This window comes from Bufo bufo, chromosome 8 (genome assembly GCF_905171765.1).
Source record: "Bufo bufo chromosome 8, aBufBuf1.1, whole genome shotgun sequence".
Taxonomy (NCBI): Eukaryota; Metazoa; Chordata; class Amphibia; order Anura; family Bufonidae; genus Bufo; species Bufo bufo.
In genome coordinates, this window is record NC_053396.1 from 70636070 (window position 1) to 70656050 (window position 19981).

General features: G+C 46.1%; 1 protein-coding gene across 1 annotated transcript in view; it reads right to left on the minus strand.

Annotated features, from left to right (window-relative positions):
- Positions 1–19981, minus strand: part of EDA2R (ectodysplasin A2 receptor) — a 235331-nt gene that overhangs the window by 88447 nt on the left and 126903 nt on the right. The window contains exons 2-4 of the mRNA XM_040405782.1: positions 13524–13645; positions 10423–10533; positions 9061–9233 (exon numbers count right to left, since the gene is read on the minus strand). Coding sequence (XP_040261716.1) covers positions 9061–9233; positions 10423–10533; positions 13524–13589 — 350 coding nt within the window. The 5' untranslated portion in view covers positions 13590–13645. The remainder of the gene's footprint in view (positions 1–9060; positions 9234–10422; positions 10534–13523; positions 13646–19981) is intronic.

Genomic DNA, 19981 nt, shown 5'->3' on the forward strand with positions numbered 1-19981 from the left:
CCCAGTTTGCAGGCTGGCGCAGGACACCACTCTTGAAGTCAGACCAGTGCGACCAGGCGGTCGGTTGGATTGCAGCAGATAATACTTCCAGTCGGTTAAGCACCACCCTGTCTTCCACCAAGTCCAGTCTCAGTAGCCAACAGTCTGCTCAACCCAATCCTCTCCCTGATCCTCCTTCCTCCCACCATGGAGAGTCTGGGCAAAGAAGTGATCCCACACTCGGATATTCCGAGGAACTCTTCTCAGCGCCATTCCTTGATTTGTCCCTCTTGCCAAGCACGCTTGAAGAGGGACAGATCTTGTGCCCTGATTAGCAAACTCTTGAGCATCCACAATCACAAGAAGATGACGGTGGGGAACGGCAATTACTGTTTAACCTCTTCAGGACAGAGGGCGTACCGGTACGCCCTGATGTCCTGGTACTTAAGGACACAGGGCGTACCGGTACGTCCTGAGAATTTCCGATCACCGCAGCGCCGCCTGAGGTGATCGGAACAAAATGCCTGCCGAAATCATTTGGCAGGTACTCTGTACCAATGCCCAGGGGGGTCTTGTGACCCCCCCGATGTCGGCGATCGCAGAAAACCACAGGTCAATTCAGACCTTCGGTTTTCTGCGGTTCCGGGTTATTCGGGTCTTTGATGACCCGATAACTCGGAAAGGACGGTGATCGGTGGTGTGATTATACACCACCAATCACCGTCCTGCGATCCTGTGAGGTGGTGATCACGCACCTCTCAGGATCGCCTGCGATTGGTCCCCATGCGGCATGTGGGCGGAGCGCGGCAAGTTTGAATCTCCGCTGCTGCTTTCCTCGCTCATTTCGGTCCGTGGAGCGGGGAGAGCAGCAGGAGATTGCGCTGCCCACCGACATTATGAGTTTTTGGTGCCATCAGGCACCTTAGGAGGCAGGGACAGACAGGGGCAGGCAGGTAGTGGGAGGTGTAGGCAGGGGTAGCTAGGGCAAGTTTAGGGTTAGATTAGGTAAAAAAATATATATATATCTTTTTTGGCCTGTGAGCCCCCTGATTAGGTGTCTGGGGTCCACAGCAGTTAGCTGTGTGACCCTTGCCCCCCCCCCCCACCCACACTTTTTGGGGGTGCAAGTTTTTTTTTTCTTTTTTCTTTGCATGCCCTAACGGTGGCCGGCACTCTTTGCGTCCGACCACTGTTAGCGCATCGCCCACCCCGCCCCACAGCGCATTTGTATTTTTTTTCTCTTTATTACACTTTTTTTTAACCTTTTTTTAGTTAGGGATCTTTTTTTTTTTTATAGCTATAAGGTAAGTGTGTGAACACCCGTGCCCCACACACACACACACCTAATAAAGTTTTCCACGCACGCACACACAAAAGCAGACACACTTTCCCCGATGGCCCGCCAGACGTTGTCATCCGCATCCTCCTCATCATCAAGCGATGATGAGCCCCCAAGGCGGAGGAGACGCCGCCAGGCGGATCAAGGGGACCGCTCATGCTAGGGACCCTGTGGCCCAGCCTAGTACGAGCAGCTCTGTGGCTTGCACTAGTTTTCCGGCCCACCAGGTCAGTCCACCTGAGCCCCCTGCAGGTGGACTTGTCTGGTGTACCCCAGAGAACTTTGAGCCCGCGATTCCTAATTTTGTTGGTGAATCAGGAATCCAGATTTACACAGTGGGCTTCACTGAATACGACTTTTTCAGTCTTATTTTCAGTGAGGAACTGGTAAATCTGATGGTGGAGCAGACGAACCTGTACGCCCAACAGTTCATCGCTCAACACCCCGGTTCGTTTTTGGCTAGGCCCGGTGGCTGGACCCCGGTCAGTGCAGCCGAGATGAGGACGTTTTGGGGCCTCGTGCTGCATATGGGCCTAGTCAGAAAAGCCCAGTGTCAGGCTGTACTGGAGTGGGGACGTACTCTACCAGACCCCACTCTACAGTATGGCCATGACACGTTCCCGATTTGAGGCCATCCGGAAATGCCTGCATTATGCAGATAATGCAGCATGTCTCCCCTAAGGTGATCCTGCCTATGACCGCCTGTACAAAATCAGGCCGGTCATTGATCACTTCGGGGCAAAATTCATGGAGGCCTATGTACCTGGAAGGGAGGTAGCAGGTTGATGAGTCTCTCATTGCGTTCAAGGGGAGACTCCTTTTCTGCCAGTATGTTGCCTCTAAGCGAGCGAGGTATGGCGTGAAGTTGTACAAACTTTGTGAGAGTACCTCAGGGTACACTTACAAGTTTCATGTGTACGAGGGGCGAGATTCCTGTATTCAACCCCCAGAATGTCCCCCCACTCTGGGTGTTAGCGGGAAACTTGTGTGGGACCTTATGCACCCACTGCTAGATAAGGGTTACCACCTATACGTAAATAACTTTTATACTAGTATCCCCTTGTTCCAGTCCCTCGCCGCCAGATCCACGTTCGCTTGTGGGACGGTGCAGAAAAATCAGCGCGGCCTCCCTACCTACCCCCTCCAGGTACCTATTCCCAGGGATGAGACCCGTGCCCTTACCAGTGGAAACCTGCTGCTGGTCAGATATAAGGACAAGAGGGATGTCCTTGTACTGTCTACAATTCACGGTAACGGCATCACCCCTGTCCCTGTGCGAGGTATCGCGGCAACAGTCCTCAAGCCCGATTGTATCGTCGACTACAATCGGTATATGGGAGGAGTTGATCTCTCTGATCAAGTCCACAAGCCATATAACGCCATGCGCAAAACCAAGGCATGGTACAAAAAAGTTGCAGTCTACTTGGTGCAGGTTGCCATGTACTGTACAACTCTTTTGTACTGTTCCAGTGCACTGGCAACACAGGGACATTCCTCCAGTTCTATGAGGCAGTCCTCAAGACCCTGATATTTTCTGACCGGGAAAGAGCAGGTGGGAGTACCTCGGGAATTGGAGGCGCCCAGATCGTCCCTGGCCAACACTTTCCAGGTGTGGTCCCCCATACTGGAAAGAAGGGCCGAACCCCAAAAAAATGCAGAGTGTGTCGCAGGAGGCGGATATGGAAGGACACCACCTCTCAGTGTGACACGTGCCCCGATCATCCGGGCCTCTGCGTTACTGGTTGCTTCAGGGAGTACCACACCATGGAGTTCTAAATTTATAATCTCATTCTCCTACTTAGCCACTGACTATTCAAAAAAACTATGGTTCTCAGACTTGAGACACCCAAAAAAATAATTTTGTAGAACTAAAAAAAATAAAAAGTTGACTTACTAGGTAGCACCGCGTTGGTAATAATCTCCTCTGTAAATATACCCCTAACCCCCCAGATTTCGGTAAAAAAATAAAATAAAAAAATAAATAATGTAATAGCAAGCGATCAAAAAGTCATATAGCCACATGGCATCAAAGCACCGTAATAGGTGGGCCGAATGCCTGGGTCCACAATCTGTGTCTGCGGGTCACACCACTGCCTCCTCTTCCCCTGTGCTGGCCAATCCCCTGTCGAAGGCACAGGCCCGGATGCCTCCCGCCCTGCACCTGGAATTTCGCAAGCACCAACAGCAACCACATCCACTGTCCCAGCGCAGCGTACAAATGTCCTTACCCCAGGCATTTGAACACAAGTGCAAATACCCAGCCACCCACCCACAGGCCATAGCACTAAATGCACAGCTTTCCAAATGACTGGCCCTGGAAATGTTGCCATTTAGGCTTGTGGACACTGAGGCCTTCCGCAGCCTCATGTCGGCGGCCGTCCCGCGTTACGCAGTCCCCAGCCGCCACTATTTTTCAAGGTGTGCCATGCCCGCCTTACACCAAAATGTGTCCCGTAACATCACACGTGCCCTGACCAACGCAGTTACTGGGAAGGTCCACTTAACCACGGACACATGAACAAGTGCATTCGGCCCTCGCATATAATTTTTTAGAGGGTCAGCTCACCAGCAGACCCTCACCTACAATGTTTTACAAGGTCAGTTTACAAGCAGGCTCTCGCATATAATGTTTTACAGGGTCAGCTCACAAGCAGGCCCTTGCATATAATTTTTTAGAAGGTCAGCTCACCAGCAAGCCCGCACCTAAAATCTTTTACATTTACAGGGTCAGCTCACCAGCAGGCCCTCGTATATAATGTTTTAAAGGGTTAGCTCACCAGGAGGCCCTTGCATATAATGTTTTAGAGCATGGGTGTCAAACATGCGGCATGCGGCCCGCAATGAATATCTTTGCGGCCCGGCAAAGATGCAGCATCGCAGACTGCTATGTATGAGCCGGGAGAGAGGAGGGGCTGTAGTCCGTAACTAGGGGCGGGGCCCGGTGCAGTCACTGTACTCTTACACCGGGCCCCGCCGCTCACCAAAGTATTTATAAACGTGAATCCTTATCCTGTTATTAAGTTGAACTAACGCTGCCCTCTCCCATGTTCCCATGTTCCCCTGTATCCCCATAGCACTTACTTAAGCTTCAATAGCAGGCAGAGCGGACGGCAGCAGTAACGTCACTCACTGAAGTCGAGCGCCTGCTCCGCCCACTTTATGAATGAAGCAGGCGGAGCAGACGCGTGACGTCAGTGAGTGACGTTACTGGTGCCGTCCGCTCTGCCTGCTATGGAAGCGTGTTTGTAAGTGCTGTGGGGATACAGGGGAACATGGGAACATGGGAGAGCGCAGCGTTAGTTCAACTTAATAACAGGATAAGGATTCACGTTTATAAATACTTCGGTGAGCAGAGGGCCGGTGTATTGGGGGACACTGTTATGAGGGGGATCTGTGGATGACATATAGCAGTGTCATCCACAGATCCCCCCCATAACAGTTCCATCCACAGATCCCCCCACCTCATAACAATGCCATCCACAGATATCCCACCCCATAGCAGTACCATCCACAGATATCCCACCCCATAACAGTTCCATCCACAGATCCCCCACCTCATAACAATGCCATCCACAGATCCCCCATAACAGCACCATCCACAGATCCCCCACCCCATAACAATGCCATCCACAGATCCCCCCACCCCATAACAATGTCATCCACAGATATCCCACCCCATAGCAGTACCATCCACAGATCCCCATAACAGTGCCATCCAGAGATCCCCCATAACAGTGCCATCCACAGATCCCCCATAACAGTGCCATCCACAGATCCCCATAACAGTGCCATCCACAGATCCCCCATAACAGCACCATCCACAGATCCCCCATAACAGCGCCATCCACAGATCCCCCATAACAGTGCCATCCACAGATCCCCCATAACAGTGCCATCCACAGATCCCCCATAACAGTGCCATCCACAGATCCCCCATAACAGTGCCATCCACAGATCCCCCACATGACAGTGCGTCATCCACAGATCCCCCATAATAGTGTCATGCACAGACCACCATTAATTCAAAGCCCACCAAAAGCACAACTTTTGGTTAAAAATATTTTTTTCTTATTTTCCTCCTCAAAAACCTAGGTGCGTCTTATAGTGAAGTTTAATATTTGTATATATATATAGGTCTCACTTGTGTTATTGGGCAACGGGATGTTGGGGGTCAGCAGTCATGAAACAACAATGTTGTTCTATGAAAATGTACGATTTTTTATTTTTTTTTTGATGCGGCCCACATAAACTTAAATTTTGTTTTTTTGGCCCATGTTAGCCTTTGAGTTTGACATGCTTGTTTTAGAGGGTCAGCTCACAAGCAGGCCCTCGCATAACAAGTTATCGCATAACAAGTTATCACGGAGGAGTCTAGTTCGTTATTGAAATTAACCAGACAAATCGCTCCACCAACTAAGAACGTCCATGCACCACCACCGACAGAATCGAGAAAGAGCTATCAATCTGTCAATCCTTTCCGTGTCCGGGCCGGGTGAGGTTTCCAGTGTTGAGTCAAATTATGCCGCAGGCTCCACTCCTGGTGGTGCCCTTCCATCAATTCCTTTAAGTTTCAGATTTGCAACCATACTCCCCCCGGAACCCAAAGACTTTGGTTTCCCGGAAGCTCCTCGGCAGGTCATGGGAATAACGCCACCGGATCGCCGGTCGTCATCATTTATGGTCGGAATTACTACGGTATCTGATCGTCTTCGAACCTCCGAATTTCATTTTTTTATTAAAGAAAACATTATTGGCAAATGTTTTCACTTTTGTTCATCTTGCGCCGGTCCAAGAATTTCACCTCTAGCGGCGCAATACGGATGCCCCCAGCCGTCCCTCTTAATCATGGCCCCAGTTCCAAAAACCAACAAAATAGAACCTGAGTCCTATTCCATTATTCCTAGCTGAAGTATTTAGGCGACCAGGCCTGCTTTGAACACTGTAAATTTTTTCAATGGTCAGCTAAGCAGCAGGCACTCTCCCATAATGTTTTAGAGGGTCAGCTCAGCAGCAGGCCCTCGCATATAATTTTTTAGGGGGTTAGCTCACCAGCAGGCCCTCACCTACAATCTTTTACAGGGTCAGCTCTCCAGCAGGCCCTCACCTAAAATCCTTTTGAGGGTCAGCTCACCTGCAGGCCCTCACTTAATTATACCTAATAGGTAATTTGCGCGCATGCTGCCTTGCTTGGAAGTGGTAGCTGTAACTGTTTCTCAGGATCCCTCTCTGGAATCAAACACTGATTTCCCGTTGTCACCGTGGTTGGCGCTGAAAATAACATCGCAAGTTGATAGGGCAGACATCCGAATGGATCGTCGCTATCACGGGGACGTGCGATCGGGCCCAGGTTATTTAGAGTCACCAAAGTGGCAGCAGGCCCTCGCCCATAATGTTTTAGATGGTCAGATCAGCAGGCCCTTGCTCAAAATGTTTTTGAGGGTCACCAGCAGGCCATCAATCATAATTTTTCAAGGGTGTATGATGCCCTCCTTTATGTGTAACAAAGGGTGTATTGTAGTGCCGGTTCCTTGTACAGTAATTTTTGGCAGCCCTTTCACTTAGTACATAGGCTTTGAATGAGGCCCTTCTTTATGTGATATACAGGTTGTATCGGAGAGCCTCTTCCGTGTAATTTTTGGCAGCACTTGCACTTTATATACAAGTAAATATACAGGAAAGAATGTTTCCTAACAATTTTTCCTCTAAAATTGATTTTTTTTCTTAGTTTTTTTGCGTATTATTGTCAGTCTGTAAAAGTGGTATACTACTCGAACAACATCATTCCCAGCAGCGACCTGGGAATCCAAGATGCATCCAGACATCCTCCCCATTCTGTTCCCGTACCATTTCAGTGGTATTTCCATCAATTTCTGACCTTTTCCTATGAACCAGGCACCCTAGCCTCTTCAGAGCAGGGGGTGCTTGGTTTAATGCTCGGGTTCTCCCTTTGACTTCCATTGTGCTCGGTAAAGCACCCGAGCATCCCGATGTGTTCGGCCCGATGGTGGTCGATCAACACTAATAGTGAACATCTAATGCCCACTCTTTTATTAATACATAAGATCTGGTGGAAAATCAAATATTTATTGGAGCTCATAGGTTGTACTAAATATACCCCAGTTTGGCATAACCCTTATCTATGGGAGCTATGTACTTTAGAGAGCTTTGATAGCTGGGAACAGAAAGGGATTAAATATGTCTGTCTATCAGCTGTACGATAACAGAACTCACAAATCATTTCATGCTCTTCATGCAGGTCGAGTCTGGGGTGTCAAACTCTGTTTTCATTTTTTTAGTCAATACCTGCAACTACGACATGCAATTCAATGTCCGGGACATACTGTGGCTATGACTGTTTCTGCTACAAGCGCTCTTGATCAAGTTGTGGCTTCTACATCTAAAGATTTTGTCCTCCTATAGCGTTCTCTTGCATGAGTGTCTGGGTAATCCTTTGAAAGGTCTTAAGGATACATGGAAGGCAGACGTGGGTCCTATTTCTGATACTCAATGGGAGGATATTTTGGCCTACACTCCGTCACTTTCATTATGTGTGGCGCAGACTAGGTCACAGTTATTCCTTCTACATTGGGCATATAGAACTCCTCATCTACTCTTCAAAATGGGTATAAGAACTGATGCTAAATCTCCTACACTTACAGGCCAACATTGTGCATATGCTTTGGTCTTGCCCGATTTTGGGAGACCTATGGTCTGATGTGTTTACTCTTCTGGAAGGAGTCTATGCAGTTCAGTTGTCAAGAGTCCCTAGGGTAGGAGTTTTAGGTCATGTGGCAGATATACCCACTGATGGCATGGCCCAACTGGCCATTGCTAAGATTTTTTATTTCACAACGAAACTCATTGCCAAACATCGGTTGCAGCCCACATCTCCAACTATGGCAGAAATGCTTAATATTGCAACATGATTCTAATGGAGTGAAAAGTATATTAGAAGACGGTGCTCCTAAGAAATTTGAGAAACAATAGAATTCCTGGATAATTAAACCAGGATTGGCTTCTGTGGCTTTGTTAAGTGCAAGATTATTGTCACTGTGTTGAGGACAGATTACTAGGGTTCAGGTGACCTGTTGGATGACTGCATGGAGGGGAAGTGGGGTGAGGGAAGGGGAGGGGGGTTATATTGTGGTTGCATTATTTGTTTTGTGCTGTTTCCTCTTTTTTTTCTTTGTCTTGAAAATCCAATAAAAATGTCTGATTTAAAAAAACAACTCCACTACCCCATTCACTTCAATCTGAGGTATCCTTCCTATTCAAGTGAATAGGATAAAGCCATTCAATTGAAGTGAATGGGGATGGTGGAGTTATAATTACACCTGCTTGCTGCTGCAGTTGTCAATGGCAACCAGGTAAAAAAAGAAAATAACCCAACTCTCCTGTGAGGGCTGCATTCTACTTAAATAGCTGATCAGCGGGGGTGCTGGCAGTCAGCCCCCCACCAATATGGTATTGATGGCCTATCCTGAGAGAAAAAGTGGACAACCCCTTTAATATATTTTTGTTATCTTTCTGATTTCTGTTCAACCTTTTTTCTCTCAGATTATAAAATAGTATATAATCAGTAAGTGCTATTTATTTAAATAGCGCGGCCTTCTAGCCATACAGTTGATCGGCAGGGGTGCCGGCAGTCGGCCCCATCTGATATGATACTGTTGACGTATCCTGAGGATAGGTCATCAATATAAAAAAGTGGACAACCACTTTAAAACCATTTCAGTCCTCACCCTGGCAGACAATCCCCACAAATGGAATTAGAAGTTAAAGAGCAGTTAGATTTCAGACTGCGGTTTATAACTGCACAATTGAGACAGCGAAGGCAGTGATGATGTCCTCGGTCTTCTTTGTATCTCCCAGTTCTACAAGGCAGGCACTGACTTTCTCTCCCACTGCCACAGTCCTACAAGTAGACAGTAATACATAAGACAATGCAGAAATGCAAACAAAAAGGTAACTTGTAAAATTGAATTAAAAGGAGTTATCTAGCCCCTAGATTTTTTTCACCATATAAACAATAACAATTTGAGAAATGCTCAACTTACCAGTCCCTTGCCAATCTCCAGGTCCCCTGTCGGTCTTGTGACCCAGACCATTAACAATGACATTTCAACACTGTAAGTGTTGAGGTCACCGCTGCAGCCAGTGATTGAATGTTTGTGTTAAAAGTCATCGCTGGAGGATAAAATGCAGAGGCCGGCAGGGAACCTGGGAAGCAGCGGTACAGCAGCGTTGGGGATCGGTAAGTTGAGTATTGCTCGTCTTTTATATAATTTATATAAAACCAACGGTCTTGGTAACCCCTTTACATAACTACTTAAAATAGACAAGCAATACTTACGGTTTCAGATTTCTTAGCACATATGTTTAATTGGGCAAACTGAATGAACATGCTGTGTTTGGTCCTATCTCAATAATTTCTGAACTTCCATACCTTTGTCATAACTATCCTTTCATTGTTTGCAAAAGTATTAAGATTACAAACCTATTGTTTCAAAATAGTTTTTTATGTTGCTCAGCCATCTGTTTACGCAGGAACACTTTCTATCATCAACTGCAAATGAACACTGGTTCTAGAGATACGGGAATGTCCCTAACAGTATTACAGTGGCATTGAACGGGAATGCTCCAGCAGGGGGCACAATGAACACCGTACGCATGGAAGAATTACACTATTTGATATACACTATTTGAGTCAATAGGTCTCATAAAGCAAGATACTAAGGCAACTATGAAAGCAGCATGGCTTCTTAGAGATGATTATAATACACTGCAGTAGGGGAGCCTAGAGGTTCAGCAGATATAACAGTTAGCTGGGTTCGGCACACGTTATTAGATTGTATAGCTGACTTACATCAATAAGCATGAATGCCCTTTTTATCTGCTTTTATGTCACCACAGCAGGCTGGAGAATGAATTGTCAGCTATTCCAGTGGTGGCCTATCTAATACGTATAGGGGCAGTCTTCTATACTTTGAATACAGGATATACTAGTCTTCAGGTACTCTCTCATCTACAGTCAGCTTTGAACAGCCTTGACTTTTATTTTACGAATCTCTAGTGCTCATGCACATGGCCTATAGAAGCTTTACCTCAGAAAGCTCGTAACCTGGTCCACATTGTTTGCATGGGACGCAATTTCCTTGTTCATCCGCAAATTCACTTTCCAAACAGTCTGCAGCCGCTGAACTGACAAAGTCTAGCTGTAATGACACAAGAAGCAGGTTGAAACTTTAGAGTCTGATCTGACAATTCAAGCATGGCAAATTTATAAGAAGTTGCCTGCCAATATATATTTTTTTCAACAGGCTTAGAATTTGTGTTTCAAAAATAGCAACTTTGCAGGGTTAAAATTGTAATCACAACTGTGTTATAGGCTCTGTCGCAAAGTCCATCAGATTTGAACGGAAAACAATGCTGCTTGACAAACCATTTTTGTCTGTCAAACCTGAGAACTTATGTGTCAGAAACCAACAGATCCTATTATAAGTCAATGGGGTCCATTGTGTGCTAATGGTGTCTGTCATTTGCTAGATCCAGAACTGTGTCATGGCTACCAATATAAATGAAAAGTACAATGCAGATGTGAACAGGCTTAGGCTACTTTCACACTTGCGTTTGGGGTTCCGCTTGTGAGATCCGTTTGAGGGCTCTCACAAGCGGCCCCGAACTGATCCGTTCATCCCTAATGCATTCTGAATGGATAAGGATCCGTTCAGAATGCATCAGTTTGGCTCCGTTCCGCCTCCATTCCGCTCTGGAGGCGGACACCAAAACGCAGCTTGCAGCATTTTGGTGTCCGCCTGGTCGTGCGGAGCCAAACGGATCCATCCTGACTTACAATGCAAGTCAATGGGGACGGATCCGTTTGACGTTGACACAATATGGTGCAATTGCAAACGGATCCGTCCCCCATTGACTTTCAATGTAAAGTCAGGAGTCCCTATTAATATACCATCGGATCGGAGTTTTCTCCAATCCGATGGTATATTTTATCTTGAAGCGTCCCCATCACCATGGGAACGCCTCTATGTTAGAATATACCATCGGATTTGAGTTAGATCGTGAAACTCAGATCCGACAGTATATTCTAACACAGAGGCGTTCCCATAGTGATGGGGACGCTTCAAGTTAGAATATACTAAGAACTGTGTACATAACTGCCCCTGGCTGCCTGGCAGCACCCGATCTCTTACAGGGGGCTGTGATCCGCACAATTAACCCCTCAGGTGCCCCCCTTCCCTGCCTCCCCAGTATTAAATTCATTGGTGGCCAGTGCGGCCTCCCCTCTTCCCCCCTAATTCAAATCCCCCCCCCCCCCCCATCATTGGTGGCAGCGGAGAGTTCCGATCGGAGTCCCAGTTTAATCGGTGGGGCTCCGATCGGTTCCCATGGCAACCAGGACGCTACTGCAATTTTAGAAGCATTATACTTACCTGCGCTGTCTGTGGCCGGCCGGGCGCTCCTCCTACTGGTAAGTGACAGGTCTGTGCTATAAGCAATGTGCCGCACAGACCTGTCACTTACCAGTAGGAGGAGCGACCGGCCGGTCACAGACAGCGCAGGTAAGTATAATGCTTCTAAAATTGCTAAGTAATCATGGCAGCCAGGACTGCAGTAGCATCCTGGTTGCCATGGTAACCGATCGGAGCCCCAGCGATTAAACTTGGACTCAGATCGGAACTCTCCGCTGCCACCAATGATTGGGGGGACTGGACGGGTGATTTTAATTAGGGGGGGGGGAGAGGGGGGGCCGCACTGGCCACCAATGAATGTAAAACTGGGGAGGGAGGGGGGTCTGGCCCCTGCTGCCTGGCAGCACCTGATCTCTTACAGGGGGCTATGATACGCACAATTAACCCCTCAGATGCGGCACCTGAGGGGTTAATAGTGCGGATCACAGCCCCCTGTAAGAGATCGGGTGCTGCCAGGCAGCAGGGGGCAGTCATGTACACAGTTCTTAGTATATTCTAACTTGAAGCGTCCCCATCACTATGGGAACGCCTCTGTGTTAGAATATACTGTCGGATCTGAGTTTTCACGATGTGAAAACTCAGATCTGAAAAAGCTGTTATGCAGACGGATCCGTTCTGAACGGATGCAAACGTTTGCATTTTAGGTGCGGATCCGTCTGTGCAGATACCAGACGGATCCGCACCGAACACAAGTGTGAAAGTAGCCTTAGAAAACATTCATTAGGACACCAAGCAGATCCACAATTCTTGTCAGATATCCCTAGTACCACTCTGTTCCCTCCATGTCACACACAAGCACATGAACAACTCAAGTAGTCCTTCAATGGAAGGACCTCACCAATTACTCATTAGCTTTTTGGATCTGTGTGAGCAGTGTAAGACTGGGGTGCCTAGAGTCCACCAGTAAAATTAAATTTTGGGACCCACTGTACGGATACATTCAAATATGACCTGCTTACACAGCAGCAAGATGCTACCAGATGATTGAATATGGGGGTCCCTGCAGAAACTCTGAGAAGGTAGGTCCTGGGGAAAAGAGGATACTGGCAGCGTTCCTCTATACCTAGAAGTCATCTCAGCTCCGATCGTGTCTATAATAATAAACTGGGGAGTTTCTTTAATAATCTATCAGGTTTTTAATAGGAACATAGGCTGGTTAAGGTGCTGTACATTGAATATATGTATGTAGTGCTGTAAGTCTACTGTGTTATGTGTCACATGTGCAGGGGGTGGAAGACTAGGGGCCCACCTTGCTCAGGGTCCCACCGGGGGATTCACCTGTACACCTGTGGGCCAGTCCAAGCCTGTGTGGGAGTACAAGATGAGAGTGGTGGGACAATGGAGCCACATTAGAATTTTCAAGTCTGTAATATGGTCAGGTTTTAATCTCAGAGTTGTGTCCACTAAGTAAGTGCTAACTTGTTGGTTAATAGCCAAACTGTTTTAGGAAAAGTTAGCACTTAGGGTACTTTCACACTAGCGGCAAGGAACTCCGGCCGGCTGTTCCCGCGGGTGAACAGCCTGTCGGATCCGTGCTGCCGCTAGTGCACGCGTGCCCCCTGACTACCGCTCCGGCCCTATTGAGAGGAATAAAACTACGACATGTACCCGCCGGAACAGCCGGCAAGAGTTCTTTGCCGCTTGTGTGAAACTAGCCTTAATTCTTTATTCGGCTGCCTCATTCACAAACATTCACTTACATCAATACTCAGTCCTACCTTAACAATGAGAAGAATACAGATCAGATGATAGAAATGGGCCATCATCCCAGGAGATATAACCATTTGAACAGCCGGTCTGAAACTTGGTAAGGAAAATCTGCATTGATATCTTTATAAACCTGTAAATATCAGAGGACATCATTATTAAGAAAGACAGTGATTCAAGTCCCATTTACCAAACCCAGACTCCTCACTGATGCAGCAGGAGACGATGAGAGGGACACCACAAAAAGGGGAAATATTTTCCAGACTGGTGTTTAGATCCTCATTTTTGCAGAACTCACTATGACAGAGACATAAAATAATTTTTTCCTGGTTTCTGCCTTTGCTACTAACTAAGGCCAAGTTCACATCACGGTTTTGTTTCAAGTTCTTCTAGTCTTCTGGAAAAAAACAAAAACGTATCTTTGACAGAACTGACAAAAATAAAAGCGAAATGAGAACAATGGATGCTCACACCAAAGGATCCTTTTTTGTTTTTTTCTGACTGATCAGAAGAACAGAAAACAACCTGGTGATGTGAACCTGGCTATACTTAAGCCGGGTTCACATCGCCACTTAGCTTTCCATTCCTCTGATCCATTATTTTGAGCATCAGTTATGATCAGTGTCACTTCCGTCAGAGCTTCCATCAAAAATAACCGATCTGTGATGGAAGTGAAACAAACGGATGCAAACTGAGCACAACTGATGCTTAAAATAATGAATCCATATCAGAACGGAAAGCTAAACAGTGATGTAAACTCGGCCTTATTCTGATCATGTAAAGCAATGGAAACCTGATAGGAAATAGTACAAGTGTGAACAGAGCGAGCAATGCGGATCGATCTCCCATACTCAGCATGTTTATTTTAAGGAGACGAGAATATGTTTAAGAAACAACCCGTCCAGTCCTTCACTAGTATCCTTCAATATCTGCCCATTGGGGGACTGTTGGGCTGCCTGCATACATATTTGATTAATGCCCATTCATGACGAGATCAGCAGTTTCAGCTATCTTTGATGTTTATGGCTAGCTTTGCTATGAGCAACCTTTGTGGGTTATATCAGAATAGATGCTGATACACAATGCTTGGTATTACTACAGCTGGTACACTGTTAACATAGGGCATTGTTAAGCTGCTTTCACACAGTCAGTGTTTTTCATCAGTGATTTTGAGCCAAAACCAGGTGCGGCTCTAAACACAGAACAGGTGCAGATCTTTCCCTTATACCTTATGTCTGTGGAGGCTCTGCTCCAGGATTTGGCTCACAATCACTGATGGAAATCACTGATCAAACACTGACTGTGTGAAAGCAGCCTCACTGCATGATCAGTGATTTCCGTCAGTAAGGGCTGTATTGCTGTACACTGCTAGATTTAAGGAAGATTTAGACTGCCTGCTTTTTGGGCAGATTATCGGGAACAACAATCTGCTCATCTTAAGGTCGCACCGGGTATCAAAATATTGATACCCAATCAATACTTTTGTACCGATATCTATTTGATACCGGGATTTGCCTTTTACCAATACTAGGTTAGTATCATAGAACATGGAGCGTGTTCTCTCAGCAGCACAGGGGAAAAGGAAGCTCTATCTCCCTCCCCCCCTGTGCTGCCGCCAATGAGGAGAAAGAGGGGCGGGACTGTGGCCACTGTGCCACCAATGATAATTAACGTTTAATACAGATACAGGAGGCGGGTGCCGGCGGCCGAAACACATAGCCGGCACCCGGCCTCTATGACAGGGAGCTGCGATCAGTGGCAGTTAAGCCCTCAGGTGCTATGTGATTCTGCCGCCGCCACCCACCTCCTGTATATGTATTAAACATTAATTATCATTGGTGGCGCAGTGCACCCGCCCCATCCCCCCAGTATTAAAATCATTGGTGGCAGTGGCCACAGGGTCCCCTCTGCCCTCTTCATTGGTGGTACAGTGGCAACTTTCGATTGAAGCCCCGCAATCGCGGATCTCCGATGGTTACCATGGCAGCCAGGACGCTACTGAAGCCCTGGCTGCCATGGTAAGCTCCCTGCTGCTGTATGCAGAGCACAGGGAGAGTGTGTAGTCCTATTCACCCTCATAGAGCTCTATTAGGGTGAATAGGACAAGGGATTAAAAGATCCCAGGTTCTATCCCCTAAGGGGGGAAATAGTTATTAAATAAAAAGTAAAAAAATAAATAAAAGTTACACCCTTTCCCAATTTTACATATAAACAATAAATAAATAAACATATTACATATTACATACAGTCATGTGAAAAAATTAGGACACCCTTTGAAAGCATGTGGTTTTTTGTAACATTTTTAATAAATGGTTATTTCATCTCCGTTTCAACAATACAGAGAGATTAAAGTAATCCAACTAAACAAAGAAAACTGAAGAAAAGTCTTTTCAAGATCTTCTGTAAATGTCATTCTACAAAAATGCCTATTCTAACTGAGGAAAAAGATAGGACACCCTCACATGTATTCCCTCTTAAATTGGCTCAGATCTCACACCAGGTGCACATAATTAGTAGATCGTTACTCTGCATGTTGAATGAGGCTTGCCCTATTTAAACCTCAGACATTTAGTTTGGTGTGCTCCTGACTGTTGAAGTGAGAGTGAGCACCATGGTGAGAGCAAAAGAGCTGTCAGAGGACTTCAGAAAAAAGATTGTAGCAGCCTATGAGTCTGGGAAGGGATTTAAAAAGATCTCAAAAGATTTTGAAATCAGCCATTCCACTGTCCGGAAGATAGTCTACAAGTGGAGGGCTTTCAAAACAACTGCCAACATGCCCAGGACTGGTCGCCCCAGCAAGTTCACCCCAAGAGCAGACCGCAAGATGCTAAAAGAGGTCTCCAAAAACCCTAAAGTGTCATCTCGAGAACTACAGCAGGCTCTGGCTACTGTTGATGTAGAAGTACATGCCTCTACAATCAGAAAGAGACTGTACAAGTTTAACTTGCATGGGCGGTGTGCAAGGAGGAAACCTTTGCTTTCCAAGAGAAACATCGAGGCCAGACTGACATTTGCCAGAGATAAAGTTGACAAAGACCAGGACTTCTGGAATAATGTTCTTTGGACAGATGAGTCCAAAATTGAATTATTTGGACACAACAGCAGAGGACATGTTTGGCGTAAACCAAACACAGCATTCCAAGAAAAGAACCTCATACCAACTGTGAAGCATGGAGGTGGAAGTGTCATGGTTTGGGGCTGCTTTGCTGCAGCAGGACCTGGTCAGCTCACCATCATAGAATCCACGATGAATTCTACTGTGTATCAGAAGGTGCTTGAAGAACATGTGAGACCATCAGTTAGAAAATTAAAGCTGAAGCGGAACTGGACCATGCAACATGACAATGACCCAAAACATACTAGTAAATCAACCAAAGATTGGCTGAAAAAGAAGAAATGGAGAGTCCTGGAATGGCCAAGTCAAAGTCCAGATTTGAATCCCATTGAGATGCTGTGGGGTGACGTGAAAAGGGCTGTACGTGCAAGAAACCCCTCAAACATCTCACAGCTGAAAAAGTTCTGCATTGAGGAGTGGGGTAAAATTTCCTCAGACCGATGTCGAAGACTGGTAGATGGCTACAAGAACCGTCTCACTGCAGTTATTTCAGCCAAAGGAGGTAACACTCGCTATTAGGGGCAAGGGTGTCCTATCTTTTTCCTCAGTTAGAATAGGCATTTTTGTAGAATGACATTTACAGAAGATCTTGAAAAGACTTTTCTTCAGTTTTCTTTGTTTAGTTGGATTACTTTAATCTCTCTGTATTGTTGAAACGGAGATGAAATAACCATTTATTAAAAATGTTACAAAAAACCACATGCTTTCAAAGGGTGTCCTAATTTTTTCACATGACTGTATTGCCATGTCTGAAAAGTCCAAACTATTAAAATATTAAAAAAATCTCCTATGTGGTGAACGCCATAACAGGAAAAAAAAAAGACGCAATTTGCCATTTTTTTTGTCACCTTGTCCCCCCAAAAAAATAGGATAGGACTGTTCAATTATGGTTCGGATGTTCCATAAAATGCGGAATGCACGCAGCTTTTTTTTTTTTTTTGCGTGGTATCGAAATCAAATCCAAATTTTGGTATTGTGACAACCCTAGCCCATCTATATGTGGGTAATTCATTGGGTGATCCTGTTTGTGCAGGCACTCCAATAATTGTTTCTGGGCGGCAGATCGTGACGTCTAAACAGCGATCTACTGCCCAGAAACAATGATTCTATATGAGGACGAGGGATCACAATGGCGATCTCTCATCATCATACTGTGAAGGAGATCGCTGCATGTAAATGTGCGGTCTCCTCCACTGAGCGACCAGCCGACTGTTACATTCTGTGGTGTAAACCAGCTTTTAGCAGACGATTTTCGGAAGGGAAGCATTCCTTCCTGGCATTGGCCTGGTCGTCAGTAAAGGAGACTGCTGCTATTACATTATTACATGCAGAGATCTCCTCCACAGTATGAGCAGGAGCAATTCCTAATGCCATCGCAATACAGGATCATTATTTGCCAGCAGCAGAGCATGACTAGATGGTAAGATCTGCTGCCTGCAAACAATGATTTTTGTGACCACATGAATGATGTGATTATCCGACGAACTAGAATTTCTACGAACGCTTGTTAGCGATGATTATCAGCCAGTGTATTACAGCTCTTAGGCCTCATGCACACGAACGAATGTATTTTGCGGTCAGCAAAAAATGGATCCGCAAAAACAGAACAGCTGGCCCCTAATAGACTATCCTTGTCTGTAAGGGCTCGTTCACACGAACTTGTGCTGCCCGTTGCCGTATTGCGGACCGCATTTGCGGATCCGCAATACACGGGCACCGTTCCATGTGCATTCCGCATTACGGATGTGGACCCATTCACTTCAATGGGTCCGCAAATCCGGAGATGCGGAACGGAAGCAAGGAACGGAACACTACGGAAGCACTCTATCTTTTTACGGAATGAAGGGATCGCGGACCCATTCAAGTGAATGGGTCCACGATCCCCATGCGGCTGCCCCACGGACGGTGCCCGTGCATTGCGGACCGCATCCGTATGCCTTCCGAATCCGTCCTGTTTTTGCGGATCCATCTATTGAAAATGTTATGGCCAGCTCAATTTTTCTACATAATTACTGTGTACTGTACAAGCCATGCTATAGAAAACACTACTGAAACAAAAAACTGAAAAATTGATCCGTTTAAAACGGACCGGAAAACACAGAAAAAGCCATATGGTCGTGTGCAAGAGGCCTAAGGTCACATGCACACGACCGCTGTGTGTTTTGCGGTCAGCAAATTGCGGATCCGCGAAACCCGGATGGCGTCCGTGTGCGTTCCACAATTTGTGGAATGGCAAGGACAGCCATTAATATAACTGCCTATTCTTGTACGCAAAACGGACAAGAATAGGACAGGTTTTATTTTTTTTGCGGACCACGGAACGGAGCAACGGATGCAGACAGCACACGGAGTGCTATCTGCATCTTTTGCAGCCCCGTTGAAGTGAATGGGTCCACATCCAAGCTGCAGAAACTGCGGCTCGGATGCGGACCAAAACAACGGTCGTGTGCATGAAGCCTAACTCTGAGCCAAAACCAGATGCGGGTCAAAAACACAGAAGAGGTGCAAAGCTTTCCATTACACCTTATCTCTGAGTAGCCTCCACTCCTGATTGTGGCTCATAATCAATGATGGAAATCACTTATCTAACACTGACCCAATACTGACTGTGTGGCCTTAGAGTAGATGGTGACTGCTCTGTACAGAAGGGTAGTGATATTTGAAGGCCTAGAAAGGCTTCACAAAATATTCTATTTTAAACCAACCCTGGGATTGTACCTGTAACATACCCTAATCCTGTGCACACTCGATGCTAGGTCTCAATGTTCTGGCTTCACAACATGACCGGAGTAGACAGAGGTGAAAGGGTTGCAATGGATATGATTTAAGGGATTGTGTGGGCGGACACAGGCTGGACAGACATTAACCCTTCACTGCCAAAAGCTTTAGAATATTAATAGTAGATACGGTCTAACAGTCTATCTGGGCATCCAAGGACACCTAAAACTAGTGCTAAACAAATCATCTAAAATCATACTAAATGCTATTTTTTCATTCTAGAGCATGTAAGGCACAAGAACTTAGGATAAAATAACAACATATAGTACTACTCTTATAGTGATGTTACTACTGGAACTCATGGCAAAAAGGGTATACTACCAACAGACAATAAAGGGAGCGTCAATGCCTGTCTAAAGTGCAGACATCTGTCCTAGTCAGTCTGCTGGTGTGGGGGTATAGTACAGAAGTCGTGCCCAAGTTGCTTCTAGATCCAGCTGCCAGCCACTGTCTTCAGTCTTAGGGCTTATGCACACAAACATATTTTTTGTTAATTTTTTGCAGTATGGATGTGCACCCATTCACTTCAATGGGGCAGCAAAAGATGCAGACAGCAACACAGTGCTGTCCGTTTCG